At 41.8% G+C, this 15768-nt stretch overlaps 1 protein-coding gene across 10 annotated transcripts in view; it reads left to right on the top strand.

Moving 5' to 3' along the window:
* FMNL2 (formin like 2) overlaps nucleotides 1-15768 on the top strand; it is a 332001-nt gene that overhangs the window by 280502 nt on the left and 35731 nt on the right. For all 10 annotated transcript variants that reach the window (XM_027560496.1, XM_027560575.1, XM_027560567.1 and 7 more), the window contains one exon: nucleotides 13675-13749. In XM_027560496.1, the coding sequence (XP_027416297.1) occupies nucleotides 13675-13749 (75 nt within the window). The remainder of the gene's footprint in view (nucleotides 1-13674; nucleotides 13750-15768) is intronic.

The raw sequence follows: 15768 nt of genomic DNA, 5'->3' as shown, positions 1-15768 counted from the left end.
TGGATGGCATCACTGACTCAATGGACATAGGTCTGAGTGAATTCCGGGAGTTGGTAATGGACAGGGAGGCCTGGCGTGCTGCGATTCATGGGATTGCAAAGAGTCGGACACGACTGAGTGACTGAACTGAACTGAACTGTCCTTTCTAAAGATGCTCAGTTGTCTTTTGTGTAACATCTCTCCAAAAATAAAGGCATGGATCATTGCCACTTTTTTTTTTTTTTTTTCCAGGACTAGTAAGGCAGAATTCTTTGGAAGTTCTAGGGAATTGTTGAGCAAATTTCTTATCAGAGAAAAATCACTGTTGTAAGATCAGGAGAGTGTGACAGAAAATAAAAGCATGATTTTTGTCCCACAAAATTTCCATTGCTTTGAAAAAGACAGGACTGACTTTAATAGATACTTAGTTAAGGACCAAATGTAGGCTAAAATTAGCTATAACTCAAAACTTTTAGAGTTATGTTTATATTTAAATTTTTATTCCATTTTATAATTTAAGCTAAAGTTTTAGTTCTTTTTGCCAATGAATATGCTGATTGACCTTGACTCCCTTTCTGAGTGAAGTTCAAATTTCATTTGAAATTTAAATAATTCTAAAACATGAGCATGTTTATTTATTTGGGCTCCAAAGTCAGTACAGAAGGGTTTTGTTTTGGTTTGTTTTAAATTAACAAACAATCATCTTCAGAAAGAAAACATGAGCAGTGTTCATGAAAGTCTTGCATTTTATTCCATGTTTTAAATCTTACCTAGTATATTAGTTTGGAGAAGGCAATGGCACCCCACTCCGATACTCTTGCCTGGAAAATCCCATGGGCGGAGGAGCCTGATAGGCTGCAGTCCATGGGGTCGCTGAGAGTCAGACACGACTGAGCGACTCCACTTTCACTTTTCACTTTTCACTTTCATGCATTGGAGAAGGAAATGGCAACCCACTCCAGTGTTCTTGCCTGGAGAATCCCAGGGACAGGGGAGCCTGGTGGGCTGCAGTCCATGGGGTTACAAAGAGTCAGACACGACTGAGCGACTTCCCTTTCACTTTTCAGTTTCATGCATTGGAGAAGGAAATGGCAACCCACTCCAGTGTTCTTGCCTGGAGAATCCCAGGGACAGGGGAGCCTGGTGGGCTGCTGTCTATGGGGTCGCACAGAGTTGGACACGACTGAAGCGACTTAGCAGCAGCAGTATATTAGTTAAGTGTTTTAAAAAGGCATATGCATGTACAGAAATAGTAAAGGTACGTTTATTTGCTGAGTGCTGACAGGCTAGCATATATTACTCTAATTATAATCTCTACCCAGTGAATTAGGAATAAGCAAAGAGGGGTTCAGAGTAAATAGGCCAACTGACATACTTTAGTAAGTGGCAAGCTTGGCATTTTTATACAGATCCATTGAACTCGTAGTGTTACATAACATATTGTCAAGGCTCATAGTGTTATATAACATATTGTCACATATCAAACACCTTCTACACAAATTGATACACACCTTCAATCTTCTACCAAAAGGCAGACTTAATCAATCAGTATTGATTGGGTAGATTATTGGAATGTTTGAAGTTATTTGTAAAACCCAAGATAGAGATTCCCTGGTGGTCCTGTGGCTAAGAATCTGCCTTGCAATGCAGGGGATGCAGGTTCGACCCCTGGTCAGGCAACTAAGATGCCACAACTAAGACTCTATGCAGACAAATAAGTAAATAAATGTTAAAAAAAAAAAAAAAAACAAAACAGGATAATCTGAGCTGTTTGTATGGAGCCCAAAGAGAGGCATGAAGTCTTGTGCACAATTACAAAGGAAGAGACTTGATTTAGTCAGTGGAGGCAACTCTGGGAGCAGAGAGAGAGACGAGCAGCATAAAGTCTGTCCTGGAGGTAATATGTGTCAGAATAAATGTGCTAGTTGACAAGAAAAAAATATCTGACTGGGGCCCATGTTACACAGTATAAAGCATAACAGGAGGCAATCACAATTAAGGCTCTGATGAATACTGGAGGTTCAGAAAATCTGCACTGTGATGAAAAAAGAAATCTCAACTGGAAGACAGATGTAAGTAGGAGGGAAAAAGAAAATGGAAAGGGAAGCAACAGTGCTTTATAGTTTTTAAAGTGCTTTTATATCAACTCTATTTGATTTTGTGGAAACCTAAGAAGGCATTTTATGTAGTCCTGATATATCTTAAAAATTATCAATCTCTGCATAAAAAACAGAGGGCAGAGATGCTAGAGTTTGGAAGGCAGGCAGGTCAGACATTAAATGACTGGGCCCTGAACCAAATTTGTAGCCATGACAGTGGGTATGAAGCCATAAAATCGAGGAAAAGTTGACAAGAGACAGCGTGATCCTCTGAATTGGGGATGGACATAGGTTGGAGAATAAGAATCTATTCTAACAGCATAAATTTAATTAAGAAGGAAGCACAGCCACAGTGAACAAATAAGAGCTGGGATTTTTTTTTTTTTTTCAGGTGAAGAAAATTGTCTTTTTAAGTTAATTTTTTTAGTGATGGTAATATGATCAGATTCTTAGTTCTGCACTGAAGATAATGAATGGGAGAACAGGCTTAAACAGAGGTGACTGGGAATTGTGTGTGTGTGTTTTCCAAGTAGAGAATAGGATTATACTAAAGAAGTTGAACTCCACAAAGGCACCAAGCTAGAATGAGCTACAGGGATTCTCAGAAGAAGCCAACACTTGACACAAAGGTAGGCAAGAAGGAAGAGGATCCCTGGTGAGTCTGGTATATTGTGTGCAAGTCTTGCTTTAGGTGACAAGTTAGTCACATTGTCTCTATATCCCTTCCAGTTCTACCGTTTTATGATTCTATATAAAATTCTAGAATCATAAAATTCTAATCATAAAATTCTAGAATTTTATATAGAATATATATTCTATATAAAAATATAAAGTGCTTCTTTGACTACAGATATTAAAAGAAGACACCTAGATAATGATAGCTACAAGAATTTATGAACACAAGCAAAAAGTAATGTGTCCTAGGCTAGTTGATAAGATAGTGATAGTCTTAGGATAGAAATATTTATAAGTTATGGTGATTTTAGCCTACATTGTGGTTTTAGTCTCTAGTTCCCTTTATGACTGCCTGGAAATGGCGGCATCAGTCTCTAAACCCAGAAAGTGAAAGTGTTAGTCGCTTAGTCATGTCTGACTCTTTGTGACTCCATGGACTGTTGCCCGCCAGGCTCCTCTGTCCAGGGGATTTTTCCAGGCAAGAATACTGTAGTGGGTTGCCATTCCCTTCTCCAGGGAATCTTTCCAACCCAGGGATTGAACCTGTGTCTCCTGTATTGCAGGCAGATTCTTTACCGTCTGAACCACCAGGGAAGCCCCTGTAAACCCAGATCTCACTTAAAAATCTAAAGGAGCTTACTGCTTCTCTAACCAGCAGGTGAGCTGAGTTTGTGGACATGCTGTGGGTGCCTGCCCCTAGGAACATCCCGTCTGTGAAAGTTGAAAGCATCCTGGCTTGGGCAGTGTTTGAAAGCCTGGGCGTCAGAGTCACGGTTTAGGCTCTGTAGCTCTGGCTCATGGTAGATCCATAGCCACTTTTTACTCCTTTCACCACAGTGATGCATGTGGCTCCTGCCCAGCTCTTTATACTATGTATCGATCTGCCAGGAATATATAGTCACACTGGGTTTTCATTCAGACATTGGACTGAAACATGCTCAGAAGAGGAAAGTGGCTCAGTGGTTCCTGATGATGATCCAGCAACCACTGCCACTCTCCTTTCCTCATAAAGTTGAGCTCTCAGACACAGTCTCCCCATCAGCTGTGCGTCACTGCAAAGTGGAAGTGGCCAGTCACAGTAACATGAGCTGTAGCTCTGTTTTGTTTCAGCAGTTTGGTTTTGGCCATGGAAAAATGAGGGTTCCTTCCATACTAGTACATGTACCAGCAATACATGTGGTAGCCCAGATTAGCTGGTACGCTGCTAAGGACCACACTGAATTTTCCATGTGGAAGTGGCTTCCAGGAATAGGTGTAAAACTAGGGAAGAGTATATTCTGTGTGGTAGGTAGCAAGGACATGTTTAGTGCTTTGGTAGAAAGTAATCTTTTGGTTCCTTGCCTGTTTGTTCTTGTTGGTTTGATATTACAGCATGTCACACATTCCAGGACAAATTTGTCTAATTAGGCAGATTGACTGAGTCTGATTCTCCCTGAACTTGGGAAACATATGTCCTCATAGACCATGCAGGAGAAAACTGTTTCTGTATTTCTCTCATATTCTTGTTTGGAATCTAACATTGACTTGGCTTTGAGAAGAAAAACCTGGTCTACTAATGAGCCTCCATATGACACTCCAGAGACATCCAGAGAACGGTAAGGGATTGCTTCAGTGTAACCTGCTAAATGCCAGGGATTGTACCTTGCCTTGTTAACCATAAAAACTGAAGGGAAGTCTTTTCTTTTTCTACCTCATAAACTAATGGAGGACTCTTTTCTGCATAGAAGACCCTATCCTGTCTCTGAATGGTTTGATTTATCTTCATGGAGAGATGGCATATGGGTTGTTCTTTATATGGTGTGGTTGATTCCCATATGTTAATATGCAGCAAAAGTGCTTTATGTAGGGTTCTTATTTCCTCATATAGAATATTAAAAAGGTGTCTATTCAAGGGTTGAGACTTAATAAAATTAATACTTTTATTGCATTATCAGCTTCCCTGGAGGCTCAGATGGCTGAGCCATCTAAGTGGCTTCCCTGGTGGCTCCTGCCTGCAATGCGGGAGACGAGGGTTCGATCCCTGGATCTGGAAGATCCCCTAGAGAAGGAAATGGCATCCCACTCCAGTATTCTTGTCTGGGAAATCCCTTGGATGGAGGAGCCTGGCAGACTATATAGTCCATAGGGTCACAGAGAGTCAGACACAACTGAACGACTTCACTTTAAAACTATTGCATTATCAAGGATATTCTTAAGTGAAACTGTATTAAAAACAAAACAAAACTGAGAGTGCATGGCTGTGGTGCATACAGTGATTGCTCATATGATTTGTTGCCACTGCCGTGATTTGTATAAGTCACCAGTGGTTTCATTCGTCTCTCATTGCTTTTGTACCACCAGTGCAAATGTTAATTCTGTGAAAAAGGTAAGTAGCATCTTAGTATTATTATACAAATAGTTTTGATCTCACAAACCCTGGAATAGGGGCTCAGGAGCCCTCAGTGTTCAAAGACCCCACTTTAAGAACTGCTGCCCAAATCTGTAACCTCCTGTCATCTTTGACTTGGTGGACGTGGTGACCAAAGGCTAAAGCAGGGTCTCCCTGACGAAGACCCAGAATTGGGGCAGAGCACAGAAGTAGAAGAGACCGTGAAATGAGAATTAGGTAAGGAGCAGCAGATAAACTTCAGGCATTTGCCTATTTGTGGACTGAGGTCTTTGATCTAGCAAGCAGAGAGTCCTTGTCTTCAAGGCCTCTGAGTTCTTAGCACATCTTTGTTTGATTTAATTTGATTTGTTGTGATTCATGCAAGAGGAGAGCATGGGTTGGCGTCTGCCTCCTAAGCAGGTCCCAAGGTCTGTGGTGGGCATGTCACAGGATTGACGCAGCTCCTGCCATGTGCTGTTGCTGTGGTTCAGTGAACATGTGGTGACCACTGGACATGTGTCATTGTGTCCCTCTCGTTCCCCCCGCCCACCTCACTTGACCAAATTGTGTATATGTTCAAAGAGCAAAGTTGAGAGGGAAAATGAATGGGATAAAGCATAGAGTTAGACTTTTTTCTACTATCGAGGAATCTAACTGGCAAGTTGTCCCAGAAATGACTAGAGGCCTTTGCCATTTGCCAGTTTAAAAAAACCCATCATTTTTAACAACTGGAAGGTATTTTGGTCTTCCTGTGGGAATAGAAGCCTTGAAAGAATCCGAATCATTACTGATGACCAAGAGATGTGAGTCTTACAAGTGAAACCAGAGAATTTCAAGTCCGACATTAGAAATATTCCTGAAAGATGTCATTGATGAGGAATTGTATGGTGGAGCCTCACTCTCTAGAATTTAATGAAGGCCATCTTTTTTTTAAGAGGAGCGATAAAAATGCATTTCTCATTTAAGGTGTGGTATGTCAACAAGTTGTCCTCTGGGGATTTTACTAGCCCTTTGCTTCTATGTTAGGATTCTTTGTTCAGAACTGCAACATATGTGCATGGGAAGTGAAACAGTCATCTGGATGCTTTGTCTGCCTGGTGCCAAACATCTGGGTATTTGGAAACATCTGGAAAATGACTGAAGTTTTCACAAGGGTGTTCAGCATTATATGGATGAAACCTCTGGTTCATAATCAGACATCTGCCAGCCCAAAGTTGATTATAAATGTTTCATTAATTTATGAGGAAGGAAGGTTGGGTCAGTTGTAGAATACACTGTTGTTTGGCTTTCATTCGTTTTTACTGCAGTGGAGTGATATCAGGTTGTTTCATTTCAGAAGGTTTGAGTCTGATGAGCATTTCCGCTTTTAAATCTCAAGGAGAGGGGAGAGCCAGCAGCAGGTCAGAGTGGTCGGCTGCTGTCATGGTAGCCATTAGGTGTCTGTGTTTGAAATGTCTGGTCACCTCAGGGAAGAGATACTAGATGCTCACAACCACAGAACACCCCAGAAAAGTGGTTTTGTTGGGTCACCATGTTGTCAGTAATCATGCTCTCAACAGAGAGTAAGAGATGCTTGCTTTCTCCTAGGTCTAACGAGGCATTAACTGTTTACTTCATGTGACCCCAAGAAGAAAACAAAACTTTTGTTCCTGGGCAGGCCCTGAGAGGGGTAGTCTAACTGTCATAGTAGCCTGTGCTTTTAAAACAGTGCCTTTCTGTGGGGAGCCCTGCAGCTCACAGGGGCCTATTGTGAAAAGAAAAAGAAAGCATTGAGGCAGGCACCAGGCAGCAGAGCAAGGTGGAAACACTTAAGCGAGAGGCCTTTAATTTTTATCCAAGTAACCTAGAAGCATGTTTTATACCCACCTCGTAAGTCAGGCCGCAGTCTGGCTGTAGACTTGGCGTGGTTCCCTGGGAGCTGTTGCTGGGGGAAACCAAAGATAGTCTGTGACCTTCAGGGGGACGGAGAGGTGGCTGAAGGCTTGCAGTCTGTTGTTCATTGCAACATCTGGCTAGCGAGATAATATTCTTCATTCCAAACCTTTTGTAAAACTATCTTTTCTCCACGATTAGCTTTTAGGGAAATCACCCCCTAAACTCTGCCCCCCCTTAGAGATGCTTTAAGCCACTGCCTCTTTTGCATCCAGGGCCTCCAGTTTATCTAAATGATCTGGGACACGCTTCAGAAATGTCCTGCACAGATGTTGGAGGACAGGGTTAAGGTGGTTTTTGGCAGGGGGCTATGCTTTTGCTTCAAAGGTGAAATGGATCTGGCTTGTCTCGGGTGTGGCCATTTGTGTCTGGTCAGGGCAGGATTTATCCACTTCATAAGCAGAGTGAGCCAGATGACATGAGATGGTGCTTTGGCCTTCAAGCTTGGTACTCGGGGGCCTGCAGAGCTGAGAGCATCTCTCTAAAGTTGGTTTGTGTAGAGTTTCCAGGCCAGTCAGCTTGGGAATATCATGTTCTATGGCCATGCCTAGATTAGTTTTAGAGCTTCAAGATACCGAGTGGGATAATTTTTTTTTCCAACTTTTATTAGCAATGAAAACTTTCAATGAAACATTTTCCCCCTGGAATAAATCTTACCAGGCAACACAGTATAATACAGAATTAATAAACGAGGATGGAAGTCTCGGGAACTTCACTTGTGCTCTCTTCCTGTCCCTGACAGGCCCCCATCCCTGGGTGCGTTCCCCTCGCGCTGCCGGTTGTCTGTGTGCTCGGTGGCATCCAGCTCTTTTGAGAGCCCATGGAGGTAGCCCACCAGGCTCCTCTGTTCATGGGATTTTCCAGGCAGACATACTAGAGTCTGCCATTTCCTCCTCCAGGGGATCTTCCTGACCCAGGGATTGAACCCGTGTCTCCTGCATTGGCAGGTGGATTCTTTACCACTGAGCCGCCCGGGAAGCCCAAAGTGGGAGATGCATCCCTGGGTGGGCATCACTGTAACCTTTCATGCTTCCTAAAAAAAGGATTTGACAACCAACAATATAATCTAATGCTCTTAAGTCAATGGATGTAATAAACCAAATTCTAGGGAGGTTCATGGAATTGTCCAGGCTCATGGTAGCTTAGAAATGGTACTGACTTATAACCTAGGTTTTATGGTCCGACTCTTTGCAACCCCATGGACTGTAGCCTACCAGGCTCCTCCGTCCATGGAATTTTCTAGGCAAGAGTACTGGAGTGGGTTGCCATTTCCTTCTCCAGGGGATGTTCCCAACCCAGGGATCAAACCCGGGTCTCCCGCATTGCAGGCAGACAATTTACCATCTGAGCCACCAGGAAAGCCCTGTTTAATACTCCACAGACCTATTTCTCATGTCCTATAACCCTCACCAGTGCTAGAGCTTAAAGGTGCAATGAGGGCTGCTGTGTTAGGCAGGACCCCACAGGGATGGGTAGGTGGTGCCTGTGTTCACAGTCAAGGCTGGGGTTGATCCCAGCCTGAGTGCTTTCTCCTTACACAGTGTTAATCAGGGTCAGTGAATTTATTCACATGGGACTGATTTATAAATAACTTATACATGAAGATGCCTCTTAAGTATACAGCAGAGTATCTACTTTTCAGAGTGTATACTGTTTTTCTGCCTTGTTGACTTCTTATCTGGCAGCCCTAGCTGTAGAAGTCTAATTCCTGACGGAATAGGCTTCTCTCCATCTCTGCCTTCTATGCCTGTGTCTCTTAAATTCACTTCCTACCCTCCCTACTCTGGTGGCTGTGTTATCGGTGGAAGGTGTCAAAGTTAGTGGGGAAATGAGAAATACCAGTGAATAGAAAAGTCAAGAAATGACAAGTTTCAGTTGTAATAGTACAACTGTTTTACTTGGAAGTTTTCAGATTGTCTGGTCTTTGTTGGCAGATGGAAGTTATATGCAGCAGTTTATAATGTGCAATAATATATACATGCAAACATGCGCCTGGCTGTCCTGTACATTTTGATGAAGCCCTTGAGAGCATCCTCATGTAGGCTGTTGTAGATTTGGAAAATAACTGGGGATCAGTGTTTCGTTCCTTTCATCCTCACCAGTTTTCTAAATGAGGCCAGTTTCAAAGGAGAGAAGAGGCATGTTCAGCCACGATGATCTTATTTGAACCAAGTTTCCGGGGGTGGTCCAGATGTGAGCTGTAGGAGCTACGACAACTTTCCTTTGATGTGGAACACGACTTTTACCAACCTTCCCCAAACATGTCTTCCCATTTCCTGTGGGATTGTAGTATACTCTGATTTAATGATTGCTAAAGTAACATAGAAACAAATGTGAATCTGGTTTGCACGCTTCCTTTTATTTCCAGCAGGAACGATGGGGTCCTCGAGAATCCTTACTGTTCCTGTGGAACAATGTCAGAAAGTACCACCCTGAATTCATTAGCTGAGATTGACAGCAGAGCAGTGTAGCTAAACCTTCACAGAGAGTGACTTGGTGGGGCTGATAAGGGGAGCCCTTCTAGTTCTTACAGTGGGTGAGGAGAGTGGTCAATCTTTCATGGTTTCTCCAAGCTGGCATCTATGTTGACAATGTGTCGTTTGGTGCAGTTGGATCCTTTGCACCCAGTTCCAAGGAGCTGTAAGTTGGAAGACATTTAAGTCTATTATTTTTAAAGATTAAAGGTATTTAATACTTTTTGTTTCATAACACATGTTCTCAGCATGGATTTGTCTGTTGACAGAATGAGGAATTTCTAAAGAAAGGCATATATTCAAGGCTCCTCTTAATATCTATTTCAGTCCAGTCTACCAGTCTAGTACAATGACTTTTCAGATCTTTATTCAGCTGAAAGTTAATATAATATTTCTTGTTCTGAAGTTGATCCCATATCTTTTTATTAACAATCTGAGTAGCTTTGCTGCCCACATGTGCTTTCTTCAGCTGTGTAAAATCCACTTTCTAAATGCTCTGGACACAATCTGATTATTTGGGAGTTGGCTTATTATTCATTGTATCCATGCAGGGACAGTGGGCCAATCCCTGCTTCATTCCTGTGATACCCAGTTATAGTAAATTGTGTTTCTTTTATGTGTAGTTAAATTGGAAGTTGAATGAGTTGTGGAGTTAATGATGTAGCTGTCCAGTTTACAATTGGGAGTAAAAAAGGATGAAAGTGAAAGTGAAGTCGCTCAGTTGTGTCCGACTCTTTGCGACCCCAAGGACTGTAGCCTACCAGGCTCCTCTGTCCATGGGATTTTCCAGGCAATAGTACTGGAGTGGTTGCCATTTCCTTCTCCAGGGGATCTTCCCGACCCAGGGATTGAACCCGGGTCTCCCACATTGTAGACAGATGCTTAACCGTCTGAGCCACCAAAAAAGGATCAGGCTTTAATCAGCTAGTCTAATACTGGATAAGCCACTGGTTCCTAATTGCTGGTCCAACAGTTATGAGTCCTTTTTAAAGACACAGATTCCTAGTTCTGTCCATGGAGATTCTCATTCAGTGCGTCCTGGTATAGACCCTAGGAATCATCTATTTTCAGAAATTCCATGGGAGATTGTGGTGCATGGATAATTGAGTGCATGCCTGATGTAGTGATTGTGCTTCTTAATGATAACACTTTCCATCTCTGTTGGTGTCAGATAATTCTGAAATGCTTTTACTATCATCTTAAATGGAATATATTTATCTGAACATTCTGGGCTGTGTGAGAGCAGGAACATCAGGCTGGCAGTTGGAAACCTGGTTCTTGCCTCTGTGTGGATGTTTTATCAAGCTGGAGATATTTGGTCTGTTTAGGTGTCAGTCTCATTCACGAATTGAGGGCACCAGGTTCCCCAAGGTACTTTCCAGATTTCTGACATTCTTTGATTTGGAAGATTTTGCCCTCCTAGGAATTGTCTTCGTCATCACTGTTCACTGTTCACTCCTGGTTCAGTGAGTGCTGAGCTACTCAACAGAGCATTGATCACGCCTGCTTCTCAGGAAAGCTGGCAGCTGTCCCCACATCCAGAACCACCTCTCTTCCTTTCTCCTGTCACTGCGTGTTACTGAGTCCAAGTTTGCTCTGCTCACCACACGACAGGCTAATGAATCTGAGAGACGAGGTGTTGCAGCAAGGAATACGACTTTATTCAGAAAGCTGGCTGACCAAGAAGATGGCAAACTAATGTCTCAGCATAACCAACTTGTTGGGGTCTGGATGCCACGTTCTTTTATGGATCAGAGATGGGGAGGGAGGTGAGGAAACAAAGTAAACAGCCATTAATCTTGAAGGTATCTCCTAGAATGGCAGCCTCAGGCAGGGGGATGTGTTAGTTCCTTCCTTCCTCTCATCTACAGGTGGACAGGGTTCTGAACAAAGGCACTTTAACAGTCAGGCAGAAAGGCAGGATTCTCTAAGGCAGGCCATTGTGTATGGTTATAACAAAAGCAATGGAGACCAAGTCAAAAAAATAGTTCCAGCGTGGAGTCAGAGTGGACTTCTCCCTGCAACATATCCACCTCCCAAAACAGATAAAAGTAAACTGTCCTGCTGGGAAGCAGGTTCTTATGTTGAGGTTTCTCTTAAGGAAAATTCAAGTTGTAAGGCTGACTTTTTCTATACCAAGTCTTGCAAGTTTTTACCAACTGGGCTTTCTTTGCAGGCTAGGAACACTTGTGTCTTTGAGCACAATATGTGACTGATGTCCTGGTCTAGGGAGCTGATCCTGCACTTCCATATCTCCTTCAATAAGCCTTAGTTTCCCGGAACTTGTGGCATATGCTCTAGAGAGTCTGGTGGGCCCCAGGGCAGAATGTGACTTCTTTTAAATCTCTGGTTCTCAGCCTTTGGACAGCATCAGGATGGTCTGTAGTACTTTTCAAATGTACCCACCCAAGTCACACCAGCCTTGCCTGGGCCTCCTAACTCGGGCTTTCTAGGGTGGGATTGGACACACATGTATGTCTTTTAAAGGTTTCACTTTAAACTCTCCCTTCTGGAGCCTGCTTCTCTTCATTCTGACCCAGCCCATGCACTGTTCCTCTGTCTTCTGTAATTATTTTTTGTTAAAGTGGGTGTAGATAAATGGGGAGTTGTCATTGGAATATAGTAAACTGTGGTCTAGTCTATTGAGAAAATTAACTCACTATGAGAATAGAAGTTTTTCAGAGGGGAGGGAGTCTACTGAGTGTTCCTAGCACACAGTTAAGGCACAGGAACCACTAGTAAAGATTAACCCTTGTCCCTGTTTACAGAGGTCTGAAAGGTTCTTGTTTTATTGTAAAACATCATGGGGAGCAATAGTAGATCATTCACCGTTTCATTAAGAATATTTTAACATAATATCTTGTTTATCCTCTTTTCAGTGCAATTCAGCAAATATAGAGAATTTACAACATGCTTAGCACTGTTGTAGGTGCTGAGGATAGAGTAGGGAGCACAACATAAAATTCCTGCTTTCACTGGACACACTCTTCACCAAAGTGTGTGGGTGTGGGTGTGTGTGTGTACGTGCGTCAAATTTAACATGACAGAATTAAATGGGTGCATTATAGCATTATGAAATGTCGTTTTAGGAGAAATCTTTAGGATTGGTCTGATTATTTCTAAGATCACAAAGGGAATCAGAAAACTAAGCATGTGAAACCTGAATTAAATTCACAAAATATTAATACCAAAGACTGTCTTACTGTCAACAAGGAGCCCATGGGTGTTCAGGTTGCAATTTTCTGAAAGTGTAAGGAAATAAACTAGTGGATTTAGTACTTTGCTCCAAAAACAAAAAGGCAGACAAAGACACTGAAAGAATTAAAGTTTATCTTTTGATTTTGGGCACAAGTCTCTGGGTTGTTGTCATTTGGTACAAATCTTTCTTTGACTGTGTTTTTAGCTCCATGTTTTTAATTCCCTGTATATGCAGAATACATTGGGACTTTGGAGTTCACAGTATTTTATCTGCTTATTTTACCTGTTCAGCAGAAGCATTCATTCGAGCTGAATGCATATATTTCAGGCCTCTGGAGTGCTGCTTCAAAATGACTGCAAAATTCTGTCCTCATCTTGAAGGAATTAGATAGCTTCCCAAATTTTTATGTTATAGTTTATGCTTAAAATTATTATGACAGAAATCAATATTTTAAAGCAATCATCAATCAATTAAAAATAAATAAAAATAATTATTAGGCATGTTAGACATGATATACACATTTTGAATCTGCTTCTCAAGGAATTTAAATACAAAATTATGAAAAATCTGTTAGCGTGTCTGTTTCAAAAGTGCTTTTGTATAAAGGAAAAGTGTGGTCATTTTTTTAAAAACCATAACCAACATTCTGGGATTGTGAATGCCAGCTAAAAAGATGGGTGCAACAAAAAAAGTGACCAGTGAAAGAAGAGCACATTTGGTTTGAATTTTAGGCCATGAAGAGAACATGTAAGAGAAACGGAGGATGAGCTTTGGTGCTGGCTCATGTTGCTACTTGTGCATTAACTAACAGGAGAGAAGTAAACAGCGTGTGAGAGGGGGGATAAAATAGATGTTCTGGAAATAATTATTAGTGCTAAAATTTCTGCATCTAATTTTGGAGTGCTTACGTTTGGAATTTCACATGCACAATGGTAATGTGTGTTTCAGGTTTGTGGAGAAAAACAACGCTTTGAGAAGTTGATGGAACATTTCAGGAATGAGGACAATAACATAGATTTTATGGTGAGTTATTTCAGTACTACATTCAATAAAGCCAACTCAGATTTAGCAGTTATTTCTTAAATCCACTTACATTTATATATTATATATATGTATGTATTATAATGTTACAAAGGATAGGAAACAGTTTTATATGCTATAGATTCAAATTTGACTTGCTCTCTTCATCTGTATTTGACCTTTATGGCATTTCTCTCCAGGTTTTTTTTTTTTTTTTTTCTATCATAAAGGCCAAAAGTATTTATTGGTTACAGTGCTTTTGTTGACCCTTGAACAATGCAGGGGGTTGAGGGCTCCCAACTCTCCCCACAGTGGGAAAACCTCCTGTTAACTTACAGTGGTTATGTGGTTACTCTGGTTATGTGGTTTCACATCTGCAGGTTCAACCAACTGTGGGTCACGTAGTACCTAGTCTTCGTTATTGAAAAAAATTTGACCTACACAGTTCAAAGGCATCTTGTTCAAGAATCAACTGTGTTTATAGCATAAAGGGGGAAGCCATGCATTTGTGAAAAGAAAGTTAACAGTTGGCGCAAATGCTTGCAGGAGCCAGCTTGAGCAGTCAATGGTGGTGATGGTTTAGTCACTAAGTTATGTCCGACTCTTGTGATCCCATGGACTATAGCCCACCAGGCTCCTCTGTCCATGGGATTTTCCGGGCAAGAATCCTGCAGTGGATTGCTATTTCCTTCTCCACGGGATTTTCCCCACCCAGGGATTGAACCCAGGTCTCCTGCCCTGCAGGAAGATTCTTTACTGACTGAGCTACCAGGGAAGCCCTGAGAAGTCAATAGTGCTGCATAAGAATCCTTAAAGTAGAAACCAGGAGCGTTGGACCGTTGTGCCTTCTGCAGACCCCATCCAGTGGCCTTCTCCAGACTGCTCTCCAAGACTGAAGTGCTTTGATTTGTAGGCCTGGTAGTATATATCCCCAAATGAACACACAGCAGTGATTTTGTGTTTTCCTCCCTTGATTACCAGCTCTAGTAATTCTTCGAGGGTGCAATGGTATTGCCCCTCTCCTTAGCGGGGTAAATCGCTTGTAAGAACTTGTGATTCAGCATCATAACTGTCTTCCTCAGGGACAAAAAGCAAAAGATTCTGAGCACCTCTGAATCTGTGTACCTAAGTCTTAATCCTGGACTGAAAGTAGACTCCACTGTAGAGGATTTCCAGAGCCAGGTTACCCCCGCGTATACCCAGGTCTGCTTTCTTTGACCCAGTCTATTTGACCTCAGGATCTTCTGGACCTCAGGAGTTCCTTTACTTGGGCTTAATTTCCTAGATCCCGTCTAGCCTGGAGCAGATAGCCTGTTCACTTCTTCTGTTGTCAAGTTTTCCAAAACCTGTGCTTACGATGCTAGGCTGTTTTCATTTGAATTACTTCAGTGGTTATAAAACATGGACTGTAGTTTTGTAGATTTCTAACCCTTTTTATCTGAAAGATGTTTTCTGGGTCCTCAAATTTCATATGCATCCTAATCCTTGGCCCTTTCCCAAAACAGTATTGGTTGAAGTCTTTTATAGAGGTTTTCTGCTCCATAAAGCATATGTATATATACTTTTAAAAAAGGTAAAAAAATAAATTTGAAACAAGGAATACTTTTACATTGACTTTTTAAGTTCTTGTTGTTTGGATTTTTGTTGGAGTGTTTAAGGCCCTGGTGACAAAAAATGTAAAGAAGCCGTGCTCTTGCTCACGTGACCAGGTTCTTTCCTCTGCCTTCGTAGGAGAAACTTGTTCATTCCTTTAGAGTTGAGGTTGCAAACTGGAAGCTCCAGGCTGAAGTCAGCATACATACAGACTTGTGAGTTTAGTCTGACAGTGATGTCCTTCCATTAAAAGTATTGGAAATTGGGCCTAAAAATACAGATTTTTAGATTTTCTTGAGAATTAATAAGTTCTAGTAATGCTTGGTCCCTGTTCTTACAGAGTATAAGCTGCTGGAGCCAAGTAGTCCCTATTCCTTAAGTCTGAAGGTAACCGTGCCAGTTTGTCACAGTCCACACCATTCCTTACTG

Source organism: Bos indicus x Bos taurus, chromosome 2 (assembly GCF_003369695.1).
Source record: "Bos indicus x Bos taurus breed Angus x Brahman F1 hybrid chromosome 2, Bos_hybrid_MaternalHap_v2.0, whole genome shotgun sequence".
Classification (NCBI taxonomy): Eukaryota; Metazoa; Chordata; class Mammalia; order Artiodactyla; family Bovidae; genus Bos; species Bos indicus x Bos taurus.
The sequence above is the reverse complement of the archived record's forward strand: the minus strand, read 5'-3'. Positions and strand labels throughout refer to the sequence as shown.